Source organism: Panthera tigris, chromosome C1, assembly GCF_018350195.1.
Source record: "Panthera tigris isolate Pti1 chromosome C1, P.tigris_Pti1_mat1.1, whole genome shotgun sequence".
NCBI lineage: Eukaryota > Metazoa > Chordata > Mammalia > Carnivora > Felidae > Panthera > Panthera tigris.
In genome coordinates, this window is record NC_056667.1 from 54,611,555 (window position 1) to 54,637,619 (window position 26,065).

The 26,065-nt window shown below is 39.2% G+C and overlaps 1 protein-coding gene across 1 annotated transcript in view; it reads left to right on the forward strand.

Annotated features, from left to right (window-relative positions):
- The window catches only part of SGIP1 (SH3GL interacting endocytic adaptor 1), a 200,121-nt gene that overhangs the window by 83,214 nt on the left and 90,842 nt on the right, over positions 1-26,065 (forward strand). The window contains 6 exon segments of the mRNA XM_042997502.1: positions 4,103-4,166; positions 8,666-8,690; positions 11,684-11,755; positions 15,404-15,460; positions 19,825-19,879; positions 20,610-20,785. Coding sequence (XP_042853436.1) covers positions 4,103-4,166; positions 8,666-8,690; positions 11,684-11,755; positions 15,404-15,460; positions 19,825-19,879; positions 20,610-20,785 — 449 coding nt within the window.

Genomic DNA, 26,065 nt, shown 5'->3' on the forward strand with positions numbered 1-26,065 from the left:
TTATTCAGAAAATAATTGTAACTAAATGATCAGGTGTACCTTTATAGGTTTAATTGCATATATATAATAAGTGGAGCTTAGAGGCGCCTGGGTGGCTCAGTCGGTTAAGTGTCCGACTTCGGCTCAGGTCATGATCTCGCGGTCTGTGAGTTCGAGCCCCGCGTCGGGCTCTGTGCTGACCGCTCAGAGCCTGGCGCCTGTTTCAGATTCTGTGTCTCCCTCTCTCTCTGACCCTCCCCCGTTCATGCTCTGTCTCTCTCTGTCTCAAAAATAAATAAACGTTAAAAAAAAAATTAAAAAAAAAAATAAGTGGAGCTTAAAGGCTTTTGAAGAAATCTGTCAATTTAGAAAAGCCTGACTGTGAGAAGTACTGTGTATTTAGAAGCTCATGAGATATTACTGGGCCTGACCTATAGATTCAGGGTTCATCTATGTACAGATGGCAAGTGCAACCATGTGGGTTTGCCCCAGGGAGAGGGTATAGAGGACCCTAGGACAAAATCCTGAAGAACTTCAGCATTTGGGGAGCAATAGAGGTAAGGGAGCCTCCAATTTCCTCCCTGGAAATGATGATAATAAAACCTAACTTAGGCAGTTATTTGAGAAGAAAATACCTCCTACTTTTTCACATACATGAGACAACAGATGTAAAGCAACTGGTGCCTGGCTTATAGGTAAGGCCTCAGTAACGATAACTAATAATATTACACTGATGAAACTTCTTATTCTATATTTTTCTTATGTTATCACTGTTGTCAATTTCTGTACTCTTTGGTTTATGTTATTACCTTGTAACGTCATATCCAGGATCACCTATTTTGAAATGAGCTTTCCCACCCTCTTAAAAAATCAGTCTATTTTTAATTTCATTGTTATTCCCAGACTTGACTAGCTCCTCTGGTAGTACCAAAGGAAACTAAAAGAATCTAAATTAAGTGGAGAGGAGCTAGAGGCACAGGCCAGACTTCCTGTGTGGCTGACCCAAGGCTGCAGTTCTGGATGCACACTGGAGGATGTTCTCACCTCCACAGCTTGGAGGAGAATCATTGTAGCCCAAGATCATCAAGGCAACAAAATTCTTTCCCTTAATATCTCTTTGTTTTGATATTGACAAAGGAATAGTTACTTCGTTTCTTAAAAAACAAGTGATGTTTTTCCGTCCCATTTCTGGTAAAGAATAGTTGACAAATATTCATGACCCAACCTAAAAACAATTACAGAAATTGACTTTAAAATTGTCATGAAGTTCTGGAGTCAGAAGTGGAAAATCATTACTCCCTTTCAAAAAATTTATTTGAATATTTTTTTAATGAACTCTGAAACGTGTGCCCACACCTGTACATTCACTTTTAACACAGTTGGTATGATTGTTTCTTCCTGGATCTTCTCAAAGAGCTGTTAAGATACAAATAACTTCTACGTTTCATAACTGTTTGCTTTAGTCTTTCAGAGTTGTCTTCCTACTTTCCTAAATTTCTCCAACCTTTCCACTTCTCGAGGGGGAAAAATGTTTCCAATGCTTTCTCTTATTTGACAATTTGGTTAGTTCTGTTTTTCTGGAATGTCACATATTTGGTGTATTCCCGTATGTGTTCCGTATACAGAAAAGTATTCTAGATATGGGAAATGCCACTTTCAGTGAAATTAAAATTACAGATTGGCATAGGATTTTGTGAATGTGTGCAAATTCTTTCTTCCCTTATTATTGGCTTATTTCTTATAGACAGAGATTGAGACACAAAGAGATAGAACTTGTATTAAGCTACACAATTTAAAATGATGCTGGAAATGAACTCTGTCCACTGAATCCTGATCCTTTGCACTTTTCACTGGAAGATGGACAATTCATGGTGTTTGTGACTTAGTTCATATTGGCTATTGTCCAAATTTGGTGGTCATAACAGGACAGAATCTATGGAAAACTATATTGCCTGTTCTCTTACCAATTTAACACAAGAATTACTGGAATTTATGTGTATTTTCTGATCTGTTTGGTGGAACATGCTGTCTCTTACAGTCAAGTTATAGAAAATAAAATGATTTGAAAACATAAAATAATAATAGCATTTATTTTAAAGTCCTATAAAAACCAGCAGTGATTGGTAAAATACAACATTTACTGTGACCCCAAACCTGAATTAGAAGCATGGAAAAGCCAATTAAGAGGCCTGGACCCAAGAAGAAAATGATGATTGTCATTATGATATTTTTTCCCTATAAGAGGATAAGGCAATTTGAGGTAAGAAGCAAGAAAGCTTTTAACGATTAAAATTAAAAATGAGGGTGCCTGGGTGGCTCAGTCAGTTGAGCATCCCACTGTTGATTTCAGTTCAGGTCATGATTTCAGCGTCATGGGACGGAGCCCCATGTAAGGCTCCATACAAAGTGTGGAGAATCTCTCTCACCCTCTTCCCCTCTCCCCACTGACATGCACTCTCTCTCTCTCTTTAAAATTAAAAAAATTAATAAATAAAAATTAATGGGGGAAGGTGTTCCTAAATATTATGGGTGGGTAGTTTTAAATGTCAGTGAGTCTTCCTATATATTCATGTGAAGAGTAATGAAGAGCTTAATGTGGGAAGAGATTTTTTTTTAAACAAACATTGACATTTTAAAGACCTAAACATCTTAAATGGAATGACTATTAAAATGCAAAATTAGGCTGAACAGAGACATTTTGGGGATCACATATGAGTAGAATCCTAAGAGCCAGATAATGAATGACTCACGTAAGCTGAGCGGTTTGGGCTGACTCACATGTTTTGGAAGAAGGTGTCATCAAATCTCTGATTCTGTCAATGTTTTTCCCTTTGTTCCACCTGTTAGTGCAAAACAAATCCTGAAATTCAGTGACTTTTCCAGCTCCAATTTGTCAAGAAGACTTTCCAAACCACCAATAACAAGTCTAAGACTTTGAAATATATAGGCATCTAGTATATCTGAATAATACTCACTAAGGAACATGAGCCATATATGTAACTATGGAACATGTAGGAGATAGGAATCCCAGACAGAGCCTTGACAAGATAGGAATGGAAGAACCAAGATTGGGCTTGGTTTCTCCAGGATGGAAGAAAGGAGCCTTCTTACCCCAATACTTCCTGAATGATGCTTCCTAGAAGATATTTTAAATCAACAAATGTTATCTGGTACCTATACCAGGTGTAGGGAACATACAGAAGGAATCCTTGGCCTGTGTCGTAGAAAAGCTCACAGCCTGTGAGGGAAAGTGACATAGGAACTAAGTGAAACAATTTGATAAATAAAAATATACCTAAGAGCAACATTAGGGGTGGGGGGGGCACAGAATAGTCAGTTTCCTATACCTCTAGGACTGAGAAGCCCTCACAGAGAAGGTGGCGTTTGTCTGGGCCTTGATAGATGGTTGAAATTCTAAATATCCGAATAGGAAAAGCACCTCAACCAGAGGTGAGAACCACTTATAGAAGAAAGAGATACTGGAGTACAGATGTTGGGGTATGTTCAGAGAATGGTTAATAATCCACAGAATTGAAGAATTAGAAAAAGATGAGATGGGACTATGGGAGACAAAGATGTGTTCAGTCAATGTAGCTCTCTTGTTCATGTGATCTGTGCCTTGGAATGGTCCTACTCTCAGGATATGTCTCACCCAAAAATTGCTGTTTATATGAATCTGTGATAGGGTTTCTTGAGCAAGGACCTATTTAGTGATGAATAACAATAATCTAAGAGAAGCTTGCAATCTTTTCTATATCTAGCCCTGATCTCCTTTGCATTCTTTATATTCTTAGATTGTTCAGAGAGCTAAGAACTTACAGTGCTGGGTCTTTGATAAACATCTGTTGACAATAATAATGAATCATGTCCATGTGCACACACAGATACTTACATAAACTTTCACTGCTTTTTAAATGTTCAAAGTTAACTGGTGTGTTGCAACTTCAAAAATTTCGTTCACTTGGGGGCGCCCAGGTAGCTCAGTCGGTTAAGCTTATGACTTTGGCTCAGGTAATGATCTCACAGTTCATGAGTTGGAGCCCTGATACCGTGTACTTGAATGTTGCTAGGAGTGTTCAAAGAGAAATTCGATCTCCTTGACCCTTTGTTGTTTTTTCCACAGGATTGAAAAAACGTACAAGGAAGGCCTTTGGAATACGGAAGAAAGAAAAGGACACTGATTCGACGTATGTACTTTGGGACAGCACAGCGGCTCAGCTGCAGCTGAGGGACCACATGTGGCCATGTGGTGTGGTCAGCTGCACGGCAGAATGAAGCACCCGTTAAACCCTTTATTTGGCTAGAATCCCCGAAAGTTACAAAATGGGAAAATCAACAGTTGTTTGGATACAGGTGAAACCAAAGAGGGCTACATTTACTGCTCACCTTTCGCTTTTCATCCCATATATTTTTATCATGCATCAATTTTAGCACAGTATGAGCGCTGTACTGTGTCCTTGTCCTCCAAGAACGTATAAATCATGGGATAAAATATCTACCATACCAAAGAAATATCTTCCATATAACAAAATGAGATAACATAGTTGAAATGCCTCCTATGGTAGCTAGTGCTTAGTAAATGCTCAGTAAATGGCAGTGGATGCTACTCTTACTCTTACTAATACAAATTAATATGTGGTCAGTTCCTTATGAGCAGTTAAAAATGAAATTTCATGGAAATTTGAGGGTGGGAAACTCATGTTTGGACAGATGATCAGTGAAGCCTCAGAGAGGGAGGAACCTTGAGTTTGGACTTCAAGTAGGTGAGGACATGCATCTCATGCCAAGGGAACAATGACAGCCAAGGGAGAGAGATGGAAAAGTCCAGTAGGCATTCAGGACAAGATAGCTAGGACAGTTTGTCTACATGACGGCTGCAGGTAAAGGTGGTAATGGGAGGCAATGCTGGAAAGGAGACTAGGCCCAGATAGGAAGGGCTTTAAGGGCTAGGGTGAGGTGTCTGGGCTTCCTTCCTTAGGAATGGGCAACCTTGAAGCCTTGAAGCCTTTTAAACCAGATAGTGTAAAAAGTTTCCTAAGGGGAGGAAGCAATTTGTGTGTGTGTGTGTGTGTGTGTGTGTGTGTAGATATCACTTGTTAAAATCTCTGGTTCTTACCTTTTCTGTATGCTTTTTCTTTTGGTAAATAATTATTTCAGGGAAATGACATTCACTCTAGCCTTGCAAGTTTTTCTTTTTTTAAATTTTTTTAATGTTTTATTTATTTTTGAGAGAGAGAGAGAGACAGAGCATGAGTAGGGGAGGGGCAGAGACAGAGAGGGAGACACAGAATCCGAAGCAGCCTCCAGGCTCTGAGCTGTTGCACAGAATCCGACACAGGGCTTGAACCCACGAACCGTGAGATCATGACCTGAGCCAAAGTCGGAGGCTTAACCGACTGAGCCACCCAGGCACCCCAGCCATAAACTTATTCTACCAGCAATGATAGTTGAAGGACATGCTGTTTAGTATAAACCTTTGCTTTTCATGAACCCCTGCTCTCGAATTGGGTCATGCATCATTCTTGCAAAAGGCTGGGAAGTTGTTGTGGCAATTTACTGTCCCTTCAGTGTTAGGTAATGCTTATGTTCGTCTGCAATCATTGAAACCTTGTTGATGCAAACTGTTTTCAGGACTGTCACAACTCCGTGAGTGTTGCCAAGCAACCTGCTCCAGTAGCCGACCAGCTCCAACTATAGCTGATTGAAACTCCTTAGACAGAGAGCGGGGTCGGGACCAGAGCTTCCTGATTTGATCATCATTACAGCGTCTGATAGAGGAAAAGAGAGAGCCTGTGCTAAGTGGCAGGCCCTGTGCAGGGTATTTTTGTATGCACTGATATCCTTTTTAATCCTCACGGCGATTCAATAAGGTTAGAAATAATATCTCAATTTTAGAAATGAGAAATCAGTGCCAAAAGGGATTAAGTAACTCTCTGAAGGCTATCTGGAAATAAGAGTTGGAGCCAGAATTCTAGTCCAAATCAAGTGCCCATCCTCTGTCACCCAGAAGAAAAAGACTAGGTGGGCAAAATTTTAATCAAGACCTGTAGCGGAGTAAGAGAAAAGGCAGTAGCTGCGAAAGGGAACTGACACTTCTTAAAATAGAGACAAAGGCCCATGGTAGATGATTAGTTTTCAAATAGAAGTCAGTAAATATAATGGGTTCACTGCTAAAAAGAAAATAAAATTACTAAAAATATATGTATAAAACTTCATAAGAGGGGGTTAGAAAATGCATTGATAACACATGCTCTAGCAGCTGAGACTGAGATGTTAGCAAACATCTCTCCACTCCCCATCCTAGGTCAGATTGTATAAAAACTTTATTCTAGATAACATTTCATGAGTGTTTACTATATTCGAGACACTATTCCAGGCTCTTCACTTTCTTCACTTCATTGACTCCTTTAATAGGCCTATGGGGTATATGCCATTTTCATAGCTATTTAGTAAATGAGGAAACTGAGACACAAAAGGCTCAAAGAACTTGCCCAAGGTTATGCAGTTAGGAATCTATGTTGACTGAATCCAGGCAGTCTGGCACTACAGCCAGTGGTCTTCACTGCCATGCTTACAGCCACAAGACTAGGAGACACAGGCTCCATTCCGTCAATTGTTAAGACAGAGGCAGGATAGGACACTATGCCGCTATGTCCAATTACAGGGAAATGCCACCCCTATAGCTGCAATATGCATGAGATCAAGCAGCCTCTCATTTAGATCGCCTATTGATATACCCTTGTACCTGGACCAATAGTGGGCAACGCCACAGCCAGGCCTATCTGCAGAGCCTTGTCTTCATATCTATAATGTGCTGCCCCAAAGACATCCCCGTGAGGATCAGTACCTTTGGATATGTCTTACCCTAAATGTGACACAATCATCTCTCTCTCAGTTCCTTCAGTACAGGTTTGCTATCCTGGTAAGAAATGCTTATTTTTTGCAGTATATAAATCTGAAAAAGGAAGTTTGCTTTGATGAATGTAGGGCAGTACCTTTCCTCTATGCTTTCTGTCCAACCTGGGCTTATTGGTAACCTTGGTAACCCCCTGGATTTACTCGCCTGTCTCATTCTTTTTACCATGAGCATGACTTCTTCATTATTTCTATCCTCTGATTCTAGCCTAGTGCCTGGCTATAAACACTCAGTATTCATTCAGTGAATTATAACTTTTAGCAACCTTTATCTTCCTACACTTTGTTTTACATGAAATTTCTTTGAACCAACTAATTCCCATAGCCAGGTTCAAAGACCCCAAGATTTCTGTCAACTCCCATGGGTCTTTCAATATCTGGGTCCTTTCTGTATCTAGTCCATGTATCGCTGATTTACCTCTGCATCCCCACAGACACAGAACTGCTTACGAAAATGATGTGCTCCCATCAAGTGTTTTATAATCCAAATGGAATATCTTGCTGAATTTGAAGGGGGTGTTAGTAGGAAAAGGAAATCCCATCATGGAGCCCAGAAGATGTGCTCCTAACTCTCTGCATTTCTCTCCGCCTCTCTCCCTCCCTCCCTCTCCTCTCTCCTCCTCCCCACCCCATGAATCAATAAGGAATGTTGTTACTTGGTCCCACCTCCTAAAGAACAGTTCCAACCACACCAAACTCCATAAGACTTCAGAGTCCACCTCAAGCACTTATTAAGTTTACCTTCCAAACAATGCAGGTCCTCATCTAAGCATAACTCTGGCCTCCGTGTTAATAGAATAACATTTTTCTAGCTCTTTACAGAGTGAACTAAAATAGGAAGTTATAAAGTCACAGTGACTACCCTTTTATTTCTCCCTTCCTCTGGCTCCTCCAGTTCAGTTTCCCACAGGAACAATAATATTACTTGCTTTGAAGTCTAACATGGCTGCAAATGGTCAGTTGTGTGTTCTCAGTGATGAGACACCATGAAAGAGAAAAAAAAAACATAACAAATGAACAGTTTTGAATAGTTAGTATGGGCCAGGAACTAATTACAAGTTCTTTATATACTTTATTTTATCTAAACAGACTTTGAGAGATTAAGTAATGTATTCAAGGTCACAGAACTAATGAGTGGTGGAGTCTGGATACCCACGTTCATCCTACTCTGGAACCTTTACTGCTAGGCACTGCAACACAGTGTCACCCTGGATGATGAACTCTCTTGGCCTTAGGTCATCAAGGGGGCCATTTAGCAAACACTGTCCTCCATTCCCTGCTCTCCTGAAATCAAAGGAGCCGTAGGTACATAAACATAGAAGAAAATACAGATTCTCAAAGTAAAGAGAGAAATACCATAGGAGTTCCTTTCTATAGGGAGAGATTCAAGACCAGTCACAGGGAAGAAGATGAGAGAGGGCAAGTCAGTTTACATTCCTTGTGGTAGTTTAAATGGAGCCAGCTGAGTGGGACAGACTCTTAATAAACTCCCCTCTCAAAAGTGAACCAAGACACCGCGATAGCAACATGTACCTTTTGGACAACAGCTTTTAACGAGAATCTGCCTCCTCCCCCACACACAGGCATACCTCCCACGCTCAAATATCATTCGACTAATTTGTTTTGATTTCGTTTTCATTAGCCAGGTTCACTGGGGTGGGAACACAGGAAAGGGGGAGAGAGGTGGTCTGCAATTCTTATTGTTGTATGTTAGTCTATGTAGCAAGAATGATTCATTTTCCTAATAGCTACCCATTTCTTTTTGTTACAGAGGTTCACCAGATAGAGATGGAATTGTAAGTATTTAAATGACCATTTTCAGTAGGTTTGCATTTCAATATGTATACTATGTTTGAATTTCTTAAAGCCCCATTTCTTTTTTTTTTTCCTGTAGGGAAAAAATAGCTTAAATGACTTTTCAGACCTCTCACTGTTGTAATTTTCTGTAGTAATTGCATGGGACATATAAATGCAGTCTTGGTCAAGTTAAACTTATTTATTGCATTCACCTAAAATCCTGCCCCAGAGTAGGCGAGCAAACCTCAACAATATGGTGGGTCAAAAGCCAGACAGTTCCTGCAGGGGCTGCTACCATTAACTGTTATTTCATTTCCAATTTAATGATATAATAGCTCATTATGTGAGAATGTTTTTCTCCAACAGAGGCCACAAAGTCATAATGGAGCTCAGATCCAATAAAATTGAAAGAAGGTTTTCCCCTTTAGTTGAGTTGCAGATACATTTTCTATATTAAATTCCTGAGTAGGGAATGGTCTTGAAACCACTTATGCCTGAATTTACAGCCTGAAGGAGGAAAATGTGTCCACTGGGTTTAGGCTTAACAGTAACTCTGACTTCTTGCTGGCCACCAGATTTCTTGCTTTTTTAAAGAAGTCTATGGCACATGGGCTTGGATTTATCTGAGTTGAGCTTATGGGAGTCTGTACCAACTTCTAAAATGACTTCCTTTGAATCTAAATCAGACGCCTATTCAGAAGGTTCAAAAGAACAGCTGTTACTGAAAAAAAAAATGGACTCACATTAGGCTCATTGGGCTGGAGTGGGAACTAAAATAAATCTGGTGGTTAAAAATATTTTTTAAAAAATCACCCTTCATCATATTATACTCAAATTGAGGTGTTAATTGCAGCTATAGCAGAAGTTTTTTCTTCCATACTTGACTCAAGGTTCTTAGCTTTGGGGTCCCTTTTGCATTCATGTAGTTCTCGCCATGAAATGTTAAGAAAATAGACATAAATTGACCAGACATTGGGTAACACTATAATCAAGGCTCTATTCAGCAGGGGAAAAAAAAGACCCAGAAGACTCAGCTTCTCCTCACCTCTTGCTTCTGGCTCAGAGCCCTCTCGTTAACTCTGTCTCAGGTACTCTCTGCTTCTGTGTCTTCTCTCTGCTTCTGTCTTGGTCCCCTCCCTGGGTTCTCTTGTCTCCTTCATTCTGACCTCAGCAAGGCTCTGTTAGCTACTCTCTGCTTTCTGTCCCTGCTGCTCTTAGGCTAGACTGCTGTTTCCTGCTTCTCTCCCTCTACCACCTCAGTCTTGTCCCTTTTTCTTTAATGCCCTGCTCCTCCTGCCCTCCGCCACCTCCTCACTCCCTACCCCATTGCTACCTCAGTGTTCTCTGCTCTTCTAGGGACCACCAGTTTAAATCTCTGGTAGAACCGCAGCCCTGGCATGTCGGTGCAGCCCTGGCATGCAGCTGGCAATGATGAGCATGTGCTGCATTAAAGAGCCCAGCCGTGATTCTGTGGATTCGTGTACCCTAAGTCAGGGCTTCATAGCTGAGCTCCCTGAGATCTCTCTCTCTGCCACCAATCCAAGTCATATATTTATCTATCAGCAGTGGCACCCTCCTTGTTCCCTAATTGGAAATGCCATAAATATCACTGGTCGTGATTTTAGGAAAGAGGAATTGTTTAATTTTGACTTCTCAGGAAGTAAGGCAGACCTGTTTGAAAAAGGCCACATTCTAAGTAAATGCAGCTTCCTAGGTAATTGGCATTTATTAGCCAGCTGCTAGTTTTACCGTTTGGAAGGACTCCCCAGATATTCCTCACTCACTGTGGTTACCAAATTTTGAGAACTCCTGCGTTGGTGGTATAGTGGTGAGCATAGCTGCCTTCCAAATTTTGAGAACTTCTTGTCATATCAATGCTGTAGGAAGTCAAGTTTCTGCTTGCATTCAGTCCTTAGCGATCTCAATTTTCTTTCAAACCCAGGCTGATTTCTTTAATCCCTTGTGTCTGTGGACCCAGGCGCACTTTTATCTTTTACCTGGCTGATTTAGCTTCCAAATTATTGTCTCCTGGGTATCTGAAGTTGAACTGCATGGTTTCACTAATGTGGTTCTGCAAACCACAGGTGGTGGTGCACCCCCTTAATGCTTATAAATGGCTATGCGATAAGTTCGATGTACTGATACCTATTTAATTTCAGTTTCTCAAAACTTAATGAGGCCCATCTCTGGTGACCGCACTTTTGAGGGTTAGTCTACAGAGGCTTCGTGGCAAGGCTGCATGTGTGAAGGTGGGCTTGCCTTGCTCCCCACCGGTGAATGTCCCTCCAGCAGAGCTGTCTGGCATGATGTCTGAGACTTCAGGCAGCTGCGAGTGACAATGCATTCTAACCCAGAGACCAACTCACCTTTGTGCAGGGTGCACTCAAAACATTTTCCTGAGCAGTTTAGATTTCCATCCACACAGGCGGGGGTGGGGGGGTGGGGCGGTGTGCACAGGGAATCACAGCCATTGCTGTGAGGAGATCTCTGCTCATCCTGAACGCGTGTGCAGGAAAGGGCCCAGATTTGAAGCTGTCAGCAGTTCATGCTGTACGTATTGACAACCTTCAGGAAAGCTTTGAAAAGGAGGGATATACGGTAGAGCTCGACTTACTGGACTCCTATTGGAAATATAACCATTTTTATTTAGTCTCTTTGGTGTGTCCCAGTGTCTGTTCTCTACCTGTAAATTAAGTTCTGGCTGAATGAGGCCCAGATCCACGTAATCCCTAGTGCCTGGGATGCCTCTTCCTCCTTCTCCCTTCTTCTCCTGGCCTAGCTACACTGGCCTGCTGAATAGAGCCTCATTATGGGCCCCAAAGTCCACTCCTTGCTTAAGGAACCCTGCCGAGATTGGTAGGCCCTACGATTTGGCCTAGAAATTGTTTCTTCTATGGTATGTTTGCTGACTCCATGTGATTCTTTATATGTGTCTTAAAGAACAAACAGATCCTTTAACAACTTTTTTCTACATGAAAACAATCAATTCCAGCAGCCCAGCCCACATGAACCACCCTACAATAACAAAGCAGAGTGTGCGCGTGAAGGAGGAAAAAAAGTTTCGGTAAGGAAACAGATTTTAGTTTAAAATTTCCAAGGGGTTGTAGAAACAGTGAGTAAAATCCCAATTTGAAATTTGGAAAAAACAGTGGCATTTATTTAACCAATCTAAGAAAAACTTTCTTAGCTATTTCTAAATTTTTCTTGAATATCCAAGGCCAATTTTTAAATCAACCATATAGACCTGATATACTGACGTCTGAATATACTTTTTAAAGAGTAATCGGGTTTAAAGGACATGTGTTTCCTTTGTCTTAGACAAAGGACAGGGATTCAAACTTGTAAAATAATATGCTGTCTATAAGAAAGCTTTGGCTATAATATAAGCATCACCATACAACTTGAGTAGTCATTTGTTAGGATAGACACTATCTTAGTAACATCATGAATTCAGCAGGGCCTTGGCTTGTGGCAACGAATATACTCGGCCAAACGATGGTGAGTCAGGGATGCTGATCCAGGCCCAGACTATACAGCAACTATTACCGTCTTGTCCAGTACAGTAGCTACATATGCTTATTCAAAATTCAGTTCCTCAGTAGCACCTGCCACATTTCAGGTACTCCATAGCTAATTGTGGCTGGTGGCTACCGTATTGGACAGTCCACATATAGAATATTTTCACCTTCACCGATAATTCTATTGAATAGTACTGTTCTATGGGATTATTTACAAAGTGAGTCAAGTCTTGGCTCGGTGGCAAGAAGATAATTTTTAAGTAGAATACCATGTATCTTTAATACTTCATGTCTAAGGAACACTACATGGCCATGAGCTGACCTTGGAAAAGAGAAGCATTCACAGTAGAAATTGAGAAATTTGATGAATGTATAATTGAACACAACTGTTACTGCATTTATTGATTTAGCCCATCATAGTATCTGAGAGCAGATAATAAGCCTGACCAAAGTAAAATACCTATTAAAGCATGACTAATATTAACATGAGCCTCAATTATCTTTAAGTAACAGTCATATATTCAAGTGAGAAAAGTTGACTTATGCTAATTGTAGAATTTTAGAAAAGAAAGAAGTAAAAGAATACATAACTCCAACTCCAAGAGAAAAATCGCTATTTATATGTTAGCCAATATCTGATATTGCTTTTACTATGAGGCCTAGTTTTTAAATGATATCTTCCTACTTATATTCTTTCTTGCTTCTTCAATGTTTTCCGATCAAAAATCAAAAGAGCCATTACCTTCCCTATTACTACTATGAGCTGTACCTTGCTTTGGTGGTATAACCAGGAGAATTGCTTTTTTCTTGGGGTTTGGCCAAAAATAATTCAGCCAGGCTCCAGCCAAACTTAAACTCGATCATTTCCACTTGTGAAGCCAAATATGTTCATAATAATCCGCTAGCATGAGTGAGGCCAAATTGCCAATTCCTCTGATAAAGCCATGTTTGTGTGTGCTTGTATGCTGAAGAGCTGCCTCTAAGTGTATTGTTTATGATTTGTTGTTTGTGTTTGGTATTTGTGTTTAAAAGATTCCTAGTTTAAAAGACATTTTCTTTTTATAGATTTTGCTTTCTCTCCTTTTAGTCTTCTATATTGGTTTCCATGGAAACTGGGAATTTTTTCACTCAACCCAGATCCCGAAAAATCAGGAACTTTTTATCCATAATGTTGAATATATGTTCTCAAGAAAGACACACACACACACACACACACACACACACACACACATTTATTTATTTAGCTGAACACATAAGCTATCTTGGTTGTAAAGGGCTTTGAGTATGGAGATGAGACTACTATGGAAGCAAGCTAGAAGTTTGAACTCAGTAATTTACGTAACCTTTTCGATTTTTAGATAACAATCTTTTGTATTTAAGAATTGTTTCAGAAGCAAACTTTATATTAATAGTAATACTATAGTGATCACAAAATTCATGAGTTTAATTCTTTGGAACAACATAGTTCATTTGATTTCTCATTATTATAAACTAAATCTGTGTATTGAATTTATTACGATGTTTGTTAAAAGGAATTTGGAGAATTTTGCAAAGAATTCATATGGAAATAGATTGGTAAAGTATGAATTACAAAAAAGAGTAAATATGACAAAAAGAAAATAGGAACCATATCCATTCTCCATGGGAGAGGTTTTTTTTTTTTATTATTCGATGGCACATTATGTAATGGACCTTGTCCTTAACTCCATAACTCATACAGGTACAAGGATGATGTGGCAGGTTTTAAAAATGCCCTTTGTTCAAAGTAGGGAGAGTATTGCTGAAGCACTAATTCAATGAAGGCAATTCTGTGAAAAGGTTAAAATGGTGTAGTCTGACAAAGTATATAATCTTTGTCAGGAGCAAAACAAGGAAAAAGAGGGTCACGGAGTCAGTGTTCCTGGGTGCTGGAAGCATGGCAGAGTTCTTGTATTTGTGCATTCTAGTGCAGTGGTGGTGTATAAGAAGAGGAAGAAAGAGGGCACGGACACTATCTATTATGCCTTACCCGCTATTCACTCTAGCTATAAACTAGGCTAGTTCTTAGAATGCCCAGTCCAGCATTCAGTAATCAATGACAATGGTTACTAGGTTACCTCTAATTTGCTTTTCTAGTGATAGGCATACATGAAAACTTCCTTCTCCTACCTACTTGTCAAATTAGATGTTAGCTGTTCAATGTTGTAGTTCAAGTGGATTTTATCTGTGATTGTAAAATTAGAAGTCCTGTCCTCAAGCCGCATGCTTCACTATTTGATATGTGCTGTTCTGAGTTCTGCTAGTTCTCGGTGACATACCATTGTTTTATGTGCTAAACACAGGAATGTTGTTGAATGGACCCTCCCTTACCAACCTGATTTGTGTTTTTGTCCTTTGCTCCCAGAAAGTAGGGAATCTTAGAAATTTCTGTTTGTATGATGCCACAGCCTTACTCAAATGCTTGTGGCCATATATCATGATTGTTTAGGTGCTAAAATAGAACTTGAAAAGAATCCGAAGAGTAATGGCTGATATCCAGTCATCTTGCAATGACGTATGCTCATGAAGCCGTAGAACACACGGATGACAGAAATCCACAATCAATTCTTGGATTCTATTTTAATAATTTGATAAGAAAAGCCACTTGGAAAGAATAACAAAACTATTTTTAATACGTAGGAACTGAATTAACTTGGAGTTGATTCCCCTTACATTCTATCAAAGGGGTGGTTAGGGAAAAGTTGAGTCAGTGTTAGAAAAGCTAAAGGAAGATTAGTTAATGACTTGGAGAGATACTCTTTAGGTATGTTGGAACTAATTGTATATGAGAACAACATGGCAGTCAAAATGTTTCCATATATATATATATATCTGATTATATCCCCTGAAGGTATAGAGGATTAAATTATACTGTAGGTGCTTCTAATTTTTTGGTAACCAATAAAATTTGAACAGCTAGCTGTTACCATTCCTATGCTTAGGTATCTTACAGTCTTTTGTGAAATAAGTATGTAAGCTCTTTTATGCAGTGTCATGGCAGCTCAATTTACCATTCAGTTACACCAGTGTGGTTGCTTAATAGGCTGCTCTAATTTGTCTTTCCAGTGCTGGATTTTGATAGCTCTTGCTAAATACAGATAAGAGTTAAGTGTTCTTTGTTCCTTGTCTCTTATTCAAATGTTTCTCTTCTAAATTTATTTTCAAATTTATTGCAGAAGAAAAGTAACGGGGCACCAAATGGATTTTATGCAGAAATTGATTGGGAAAGATACGTGAGTATCAGAACATTGTTTTTCTTTATTAAGTATTTCACAATTTGAAAATGAGTTGAGGCATTCTTATGTTTATAATAAGACATAGAAATAAGTGAAACATTCTCCATCTCATTAGGCAGTGCCTGGCATGCTTAGGGTGGTTACAGAGTTTCAGAGCCCTAGGGTCTGTTAGACTGGGTTCATGACCTAGCCCCTCCATAGATTGATCCTCTGTGTGTGGCTTTGGGATGGTTATTTCCTGACCAACAGAAATGAAGTCAGTAGTTACGTTATAACATCGTTGAAAGGATTCAATGAGCTCATTATTTGCAGATTATTTTAGTTCCTGCCTAGCCTATGATATGTGTTTTAAAAAAAAATGCCTTTTTAAATATTAAGTCCAAATGTTGCAGTCCTGGTTCTATTTCTAAGCAGCTTTGAGAATCAAGTCAATCAATTAACCTCTGGGGTTTGGTCTCATAGTGTCTTAGTCCATTCAGGCCGCTATAACAAAAATACCATAAACTTAGTGACTTCTAAACAACAAAAATTTATTTCTAACAGTTGTGTAGGCTGAGAAGTTCACGGTCATAGTGCCGGCAGACTCGGTGTCTGGTGTGTCTAGTCGAGGGCCCATTTTCTGGTTTGTACATGGCACCTTCTAGCTGTAACCTCCTGGGATCTCCTTTGTAAGGGCACTAATCCCAATGATGATGGCTCCTCCCTCAGGACCCAATCACCTCTAAAAAGCCCCGCTTCCTAACACCATCATTTTGGGGTTAAGATTTCAACATATAAATTTGAGGGGAGCACAAACATTCAGACCACAGCACAAAACAATTCACAGAACCTCATGGTACAGACTTTTCCCAGGTCAAGTGACAATCACTTGTTGCTTTTCAATGAGTGAGGGTGACTCTCAGCTGACACCTAAACTCTCCACCTGATTCCCCTGGAAACTGATTTACATCAACACCCACTTCACCATCCACAACAGGACAGCCACAGTGATTCTTGGATTTCTAATCATATAAAACATGTAAATCATATGCACATCAAAGGTCATTTCTATTATACAGTAGGTACCTAAATTCACAATCCTTACAAAATGCTTTTGCATGTATGTCCTTTAGATGACTGTCTTGACCAAACCTCCCCTTGCATAAAAGCTAATTTTAATGTTAAAGCTTTTGCATATTTGTTGATAATAACTTTATTTGTACAGTAAATAATACTACCACTTATTGAATATTCCCTATTTGTCAGTCATAATATTAAATGCTGTGGAATCCTCACAGCCTTAAAAAGCAAATGCTTTTTGCATTATATTATTTGCCTTTTATAGAAAAGAAAACTAAAGCTCAGCAGGTTAAATTATTTTTTCAGGTTATTACTTTATCTTGAGAGAGAGAGAAAGAGAGAGAGAGAGAGTGGGAGAGGGGCAAAGAGAGGGGGAGAGAGAGAATCGAATCAGGGCTCAATCTCAGGAACTGTGAGATCATGACCTGAGCCGAAATCAAGATTCAGATGCCCAACCGACTGAGCCACCCAGCTGCCCCAGCAGGTTACATTCTTGATGTTTCCCACTCCTCCACTCTAAAATGTGTCACTCTGCCAACCTCATCACCTGGTTCTCTCATATCTGTTTCCCGGGATTGGGATCTTTTAGATATTTTTAGCAGTTCAAGTCCCTAAAATCTATGCCGATCCCTCTGTTACCCTAAATCCAAATTGTTCACAAATAATGTTATAAAGGAAGCTACTAAATATTAAAAAAATATGCTTTCTTTTCCCAGAGTTAATTCTTCTTTACCGAGAAAGACCTCTATTATATTTTGTAGGATTCTTTAATACACAAAAATGGAATGTTGTAAGCAAACAAGAAGTATGACAGTAAAAATACCAAATTACTCATCAAAGTAATATTACCCCCTCTAAACCCTACACTCTAGCGCTATCCCTGGTCAACATTGTGAATGCTTAAATGGAGCATAATTTCCCTCAAATTTGTTTAGTCCTGAAAACTAATCAGGTCACATAGGAGTTGTCGTTGTGATTATACATTAGACATCACTTTCTCGAAGTAATAAGAAAGGTTTTATTCTTAAGAGATTATGTCATCTTGCTTTGGCAGAGAGAGGGGAGAGTAAGGAAGGCCCATGGAGGATGTGACCCTTAAGCAAAGCCCTTAAGTATAATAGGGGTTAACTGACTGAACATTGAAGAGAAGAGAATTCCAAGCAGAGAGAATGGCATTTATGAGGACCCTGAAATGGGAAAGAGCTTACGTATTCAAACCATAAAAGTTAACAATAGAATGAAGGCCTTGCAGCTGAGGAGGATCCGGGAAGGGAATCTCAGACCTGGAGCCAGGTCAGACAGGGCTGTGAGCTGCACAGTGGCCCTGGGCTTTCATTCCAAGTGCAGTGAGAAGCCAGGGTCAGGTTTTTATCAGGCAAGTGACCTCAATACACTTAAATTAAAAAAAAAAAAAAACCCTCAGGTACTGAAGAAGGGCAAGAGAGAAACAATAAATGCTCAATAAATGGTGGCTTTTTGGGGCGCCTGGGTGGCTCAGTCGGTTAAGTGGCCGACTTCGGCTCAGGTCATGATCTCGCGGTCCGTGAGTTCGAGCCCTGCGTCGGCCTCTGTGCTGACAGCTCAGAGCCTGGAGCCTGTTTCGGATTCTGTGTCTCCCTCTCTCTGACCCTCCCCCGTTCATGCTCTGTCTCTCTCTGTCTCAAAAATAAATAAACGTTAAAAAAAATTTTTTTTTTTAAATGGTGGCTTTTTTCCATAGCATTCAGGCTTTCTTTCTCTCTATGGTCATGGCACTTTTATCATTTCAGTGACTCCAAAATCTCTCCAACTCTGTCCCTTTCTCACATCTAGGCCTCTAACCACAACTTTAAAAGAGCCACCCTTGAATGGCTTCACCCTCATCTCTAGGGCATAAGGGTATAGTCTCATATATCTGGAGTCCAGGCACAGGTCTGCCATTCGCTAGGGTGTGTTTTCCTGCAAAATGGCATCTCATTTCTCTTGGTTTCCTCCTCAGTGAATGGGATAATTCTTTCCACATAGGATTGTTAATGAAGGTTTAATGAAATAAAGTGGGAGTCACAGTACTTACCATATAATAGGAACCCAAAGATAATAATACTAATTCCAATCATGCGAATTCTCTTTTATCTTTCCTTTCTTTAAAAATGTTAGTTGCCTGCTGTTACCATTAGTTCAGTCAGAAATACCAGCAGTCCCTGAGGATTTGACAGTAGAAATCTTGGAGTCTCCTTGAACCTTCCCTCTCCTTTTTTTTCCTATGCCAGATGTTACAAAGAACTAAGATTCATCACTTCCCACCACCAACAACTTGGTCCATATTCTTAGCACATCTTCCCTGATTGATACAAGTTTTTGAATGAGCTTTCCTTTCTCCAGTCTCTTCTGCCCACAGTCTATTCCTGAAGCATGCTTCCAAAACACCTTAAGATGCTACTTTCTACCCTGAGAAGCTGCAGCAACCATATGAAGTTTGAACTCTTCCTCCAGAACGTTGGCCATCCATGGTCTTATTTCCTATGTTCTCCCACTGTGCAGCTTCCTTTGCAGTCAGTCATTTTGTTGTTGCCTCTCTCTTTCCCCATCTGAACCATACTATCCATTCCTGCCTTGGTATCTCTTCCTTACAGCCTCTCCCTTACCACCGCCACCCCCCCCCCCCACCCTCTCCATGTCTCCTGAAAGGCAGGACTTCACTAATTTCCTTTTCCTTCAAACCCCTATCAATGATTTTTTTTTAATTTTTTTAAAAAAAATTTTTAAGAGAGAGAGAGAGAGAGACAGAGCATGAGTGGGGGAGGGGCAGAAAGAGAGGGAGACAGAATCTGAAGAAGGTTCCAGACTGTCAGCACAGAGCGCAATGTGGGGCTTGAACCCACGAACCGTGAGATCATGACGTGAGCTAAAGTCGGACACTCAACCAACTGAGCCTCCCAGGCGCTCTGATGTTTTGTATTTTATATCTTTTTAAAATGTTTTGCCTACCAAAATACTTTTCAATTTTCCAGAGGAAAAATAATTTGCATTTTGTATTCCCCTATATTGCTTAGCACAGTCCTTGGCCTATAAGAAATGCATGATAAATGCTCTTTGAATGTTTCCTTTCATTGACAGTTGATTCCTAGTTTATTTTTCTGATAGAAAGACTCTCCAAGTATCCTTGAATAAATATCTAAGCACACGCTGCTTGGCATTCACTTCCAAAGGTTAAAATAAAAGATCTGTCTATATCTTTAAGTAGAAAGCTCTAGAAGGAAAATTAATAATTCCTTGATTTTTGTCAGGATAATAAATGCTTAATGTGCACTTGTATTTTATAGAACTCCCCTGAGCTGGATGAAGAAGGCTATAGCATCAGACCCGAGGAACCCGGCTATATCCTTTCTTTATTTTATTTTTATTTTAATCTTTATTTTCTGTAAGAAGACTGTATATAAATTCAGATTTTTTGAAAAGGTGCTGAAATAAGAAATAGTCCAAACTTCCTGAGTCCTGTTGTCCCTAATATTAGAAATGAATAAACAGCAGAGAACAGCCCGGTCACTAACAAGCAGGCATTTTGCCTTGATCTATTCATAGAAAAGAGAGAGAGGAGAAAAAAAAATGTGCTGAGGAAAGATTGTGTAAATTCTGGGTACCGGGTTGTCTGCTAAAACCTGATATGACCATGTCATTTATCGTGACTAGAAAATAGCTCTTACCTGTGCTCTCCCCACAAACCATCTCTGGGCAGAGCGTCCCTAAAGTACTGGAAACTCATCACAAATCATCCCAAGAGTGGCCTTCTTTCTCCTTAGACAGGAAAGCTCCCGTGGGCCTGTCCGTGTTTGTACTGAGTGGGACATAACAAATGGCCACCTGCAGCAAAAATGTAGGACCTTATACTACTGCTCCTAGAAATTCACCATTCTTAATCATGTTCCAAGGAAAGGTAAATAAATTTGAACCCTTTCCTAATCTGCTCTTTTATTTGTCTGTGTATTTTGCTTTGATTTCCTGCCATCTAAGGATACCTTTGCTGCCTCTATATGCAGTCACTCTTGTCTTATACTTATCATTGCTTCCCAGTAGAAAAAAGAGTTCTGTATCTTTAACTGTGTTCTACCTACCAAAGGAAAGCACTTTTATTCTTCGAGTGAATCGGAAGAGGAAGAAGAATCACACAAGAAATTTAATATCAAGATTAAGCCATTACAATCTAAAGACATTCTTAAGAGTGCTGTGACCGTGGATGAGCTGAAGGCATCGATAGGCAACATTGCACTTTCCCCATCACCAGTGGTGAGTGGTGTTTATGCCAAGTTTTGATGAGGTTGGACAGAGAGCTGTGTTCCGCCCATACGTGCTAAATAGATCAGAAACCCCTTAAACTGGAGGCTGGCATGTGGTCACCCTTTTATGAATTTTATGTAAACCTTAAACAGCTCCTTCTGTTTTAGAAAGCTATGCTCATTTTATAATTGTTTTTGTGCTTTGCAAAGTGGCAAAAATACATGGGACCACATTTCTTTTTGGCTTACATTCCTGCAAGCATTTGAAAAAGAAGGAAAAATAACAAAAAGATTATTCAGAGTTACTTCTGAAGCAATTAAGAATAATATGAGGTTTACATATTTACTAACAGTGTTTTTTTTTTTTAAGTTTATTTACTTAGAGAGCTGGGGAGGGGCAGAAAGAGGAAGAGAGAGAGAATCCCAAGCAGCCTTCACACTGCCAGTTTGGAGCCAGATGCAGGACTCAAACTCACAAACTGTGAGATCATGACCTGAACGGAAATCTAGAGTCAGATGCTTAAACGACTGAGCCACCCAGGTGCCCCTACTAACAGTGATTTTTAAAAACACATCATAGTGTCTTTTTTTTATGATATAACACCTAGAAACTCATGGGAAGAAAACTAAGGAAATTATTTTTCTTTAAAAACAACAACAACATTTTCATTGCTCTGCTCCCAAAAGAAACATTAATCTAATGTCACAGATCATAATCTAAAGATATTCAAACCCCTTTTGGGATGAGCACTGGGTGTTGTATGGAATCCAATTTGACAATAAATTTCATATATTGAAAAAAAATAAAATAAAAAATAAAGATATTAAAGCCCATAATCTTCCTTATATTTTATTATCAAAATGTTTTAAATACTCTCATCTTTCAGGCACCTAAAATATAGGCAGACCTTACTTACATTATTCAAATTGGTATTTTTCTACAATTTGTTCTCCTTTCCCCCAGTTCCCACCTACTAGATTTCTATAGTTGCTGAACTCTGGGTTCCAACATGTACAGTATTTTCTCAGTGGTGTTTGCTAAACGCTACAACTGTTTTCTAAAAATAGATGTAAGGAACAGATGAAGGTTCTCAAACTAGCAGCTAATATGTTCTTGGCATCTTCTTCAGAAAGATCTGATCTTCCTACAGCAACCCCCTGACAGAGGTAGTTAATAAATTCTGAACCATTTTTGAGGTGCTTTTAAAAAACTCAACAAAACTTTCTAAAGAAGTTGTAATCATCTGTCTTCTGAGAATAAGTATTTGCCTGCCTGGGATGAATAAAATCTATAACGATGCCTTCCTTAGTGCTTAGTGCTTATAATGGCCTTTATCACTGCTGTTAGTGATGAATAAACTGATTGTTAATAACAATCAACCACAGGAAATGATATTTCAGGTGATTTTTAATCATATACGCACTTGCTATTTTAAGATGTCTCCCTGAAAACAGGAGCCATGAAATATATGTGCTTTCTTTCCCTCTGCAATGGAAAGTACAGATTTAAAACCCACAATTAGGGCTGCAATACCAGTGATTTCTAGTAAGAGGGGCATTTTAAATGCATACATTTTGACTTTTCAGTTGACATCTTTCAAATCATTTTTCACTTACTGAACTATTGTTTTAAATTAACTTAAAATTTACCTAACCTCCTGAAACCCGTTTATATCCACTTTTCCATAGGGTCTAACACACTTAGTGGGCATTTGGAAGCTACCTAGGGGTAAGTGTAAGAAGACAAGATCATGGGATTAAATGAACAGATTTATGTGAAAGAAACTTAAAAAAAAAAAAAGGAGAAAGAAAGAAAAGAGAACTTACTAAAACTGTTGCAGACATACAGCATATATTTGGCCAAAAGCTAGTTGCATTTAGGAAAGATGAAATCCCCTCTATCAAAAAGAATATGTTTGCCGGGTCATCTAGCAGATATTCCTCCAACTAGCTGTGTTACTGATGGTGCAGCAAGAAGAGTGGTTTATTCTGAGCTCTTCTCAACACCTATTTTCATGGTAATATCTTGACATGATGTGGTTAAAACTCTGGTTAGGGAAGGTAGTGTGAAATGTAGATGGGGGCACTCAGAGAAAGTAATTACAAGGTTAGGCTGTTTCTGCATACCAGCAACACCATGAATTAAGGGACTCTCAGATCCCCCTACCACCACCATCCCCCGGACCCCCAGGTTCCTTCTGATGTGGGAACTTGGCTCTGCCCATTATGAGGATTCCCCAATATTTATGATTTTTGATATTTAATGTAGGGGAATGAGCTGTTATTGCTACTTTAGGGAAAGGTAAGGGTGTTTCTGGATATACATAAGTAAAAAGAGAGATTGTAACTGAGAATATATTCTTGGTTTTAGAATCCGTAACCTCTTCTAGATAACCCACGTGTACCCCATTTATTTCATAAATGACATATGCAGTATGTTATCTCTAGTACAAGATAACTGGAAAAACTTCTGAAATCCAGTTAGTGCCATGATAAAAATGGCAGATCCTTTTGCAACTTTAGATGTTTCCAACCAAGCAATCAGACATTTATATGTCTACACTTAATTCAGGTGCAAAAAGAGAAATAGAGTCTACGCTAGTTAATAATATATCGGTATATTTCACATTGGTTATGGTTCTTATGCTACAAAAGCGTCAATCATTACTCTAATAGAAATAGAGGAGATTCTAAATGGCAAGTGATTCCTAACAATGGCTTATGTTGGATTTCTCATTTCTATTTCTTTTAAAGAATTTTAAGATTAAGTTATGTTTCACTTGTTCTGCTCAGCCATCTGTGAATATGTATCAATGAATTTTAACCCATTTGATATCTCTTATCATGAATTGCTTCTCATTTTATTTGAATAGCTCCCTGTACACACTACATGGTCAAATTACTCAATAAATGAATGAATGGATGGATGGATGGTTGAATGAATGAATGCATACATCTATGTATATATATAATATAAACCTATCTGAAAATTACTCATCCCCAAAACAAAGCATCAGCAGCATAGAAAATTGGGGTATTAATTGCTGGCAAAAATCCTACTATATAGACAAATAAACATAATTTCAGTCCAGATCTTGCCTTGGCCCTTGATTTTTATACAGAAGTAAAATATAATGTGGGCCAGGATAAGGCAGAGCACCAAAAAAGGAGGGGGGTGATGTAAGTGTTAACTCACAGGCAAGTATGTTCATTTCTATTCTTTTCATAGTGTAGTCTCCTGATACTATGTTGATTGGGCAAAGAATGAACAGCACTTAGATTTTAGTTGTTGGTTTGGTATCTGTACAAGTTAGAATATTGGTACAGCTGCTTTAACACAGACGAAAATAGTAATGGCTTAAGCAAAATAAGTGGTTTACTTTTCTCCCATGTAAAAGTCAAAACTGGTAGGCACCTCAGATGGATAATTGAGTCCTAGTCCAGAGGTTATTCAAGAACCCAGAAACTACTGTTCACCTTTCTGAGGCTACTGCTGCCTTACCACCCATCAATCGACTCCATGTTCCAACCTTGGGATGAAGGAAAGAGAAAGTAAAAGGCACGTGGTTTCCTTTAAAGATTTCACTCAGAGTCTGCAAACATCACTACCACTAGCCATAATTTAGTCACATGGCCACATTAGCTAAAAGGGAGTCTGGGAAATGTAGTCTTTGGCAGGGTTCTGTTAGGTAAAGACAAAGGAGTAAATGAACAGTGGTGGGCATTGACAATTTCTGCCATTGTATCTTAAATAATCTCAGATTACTTCTGAGAGTTCATTAGGAAATGGATTTTTTCCCCATTTATCTTCAAATTATCCCCAGATTCTACTGAACCCAGGAAGTTTCCTTGTAAAAATTTCTAATCACTAAATTCTAAATATGAGTGATGCTATGCAACATGCTAGCCAGGAGCAGATAAACAGAAACAAATTTCACTAAAATACCAACTTGTTTGGTTGATACTGACCCTTTCAATAGTAATAGTGCTTCTTCTGTCTTGCAAAGTACACTGCTTTTTTGAGGCAGGCTGTTTCATTATTGAAAGACATTAGTAAGCCCGAATGCTATCTCTGTGTAACTTTTGTCCTTGATTGTAGCTGTGCTGTTTAGAGGATTAACAAAGGACAAACCATCTCCTTTTCCAACTCCAAGTTTACTGTGCAACTTATTTATTAAGGAGTGACCTTGGGCTCAACTCCTATGGGGTAAGGTGGGTAGAAGGGGAAGTTAAGCTGTATTGCATGCCCAACAGCACCCTGAGCTGACCCTATGGGAACTCTAGAGCTAGGCTGTCCCTTCAGAGTTGTCCTGAGTTTGACTGAGGTGAATAATCTTTATACTGCTACATCAGTTCTCTGATAGGGGCAAGCTAAGAACCTTAGTAAATCATACCTATTATTAATCAGAACAACAAGAGTATTCATGGAGAATACCTGTCAACATCCTCTAAGACCACTTTGAAAACTCATGATGCTGATGGTGGTGGTGGTGGCAGCTGTGAAAATTTGAGTGCTGTGTGTCAGATGCTTCACACATATTAATTCATTTATCCTCATAGCAACTCTATGAACTAGGTACTATTACTCCCCACATTTTACAGATGAGAAAATTGAAGCATGGAAGTATTAATTAAGTTCACCCACGATGTCAGAGCTAATAAGCAAAGTTCTTGGGATTTAAACCCAGAAGATCTGGTTCTGATTCAGAACCCTTACCCACTATGTTACTACTTTTGATGAAAGCTATTGGGTCTCTTTGCAGGGGAAAAATTCAAAGTTCATTAGCTCATCGAAAACATTTTGCATACAACTTCTGAGTACCCACAAACCAAAGTGATAGTGAAGGCTATCAATTTGATGGGCCCTTCAGGGCTCTTGATCCCAACTCAGAAGCCCACCTCCCAGGCTTTCTTCCCCCTCCATCCACGGACATACGTTCTACAGTACCTCCTAGCCATTCCGTGTGACAAGAGAGCAAGGCTGAGCTGACAGTTCAGGCAGCCTTACTGCTGTGTCATGTGTGATTTCTAGTTTATTAAAAGTCTCTCATTTTATATGAACACTTCAGGCACCTTTGTTTTAAATGTTAAGGAATGACACCTCATTTTTATATGGCTCACATTTTTCAGTTCTCCTAATCAGTCAGCATTTTTTATGTTGAAGGTTTATTATAATAATAGTTTACAGTTTATATATGCTGTCATAATCAGAAAGATGGAATGAGCAGCCACACTACTAAGCAGGCAGAGAGGTGGTGATCATCACATTTTACAGAAGAAATTAACTCAG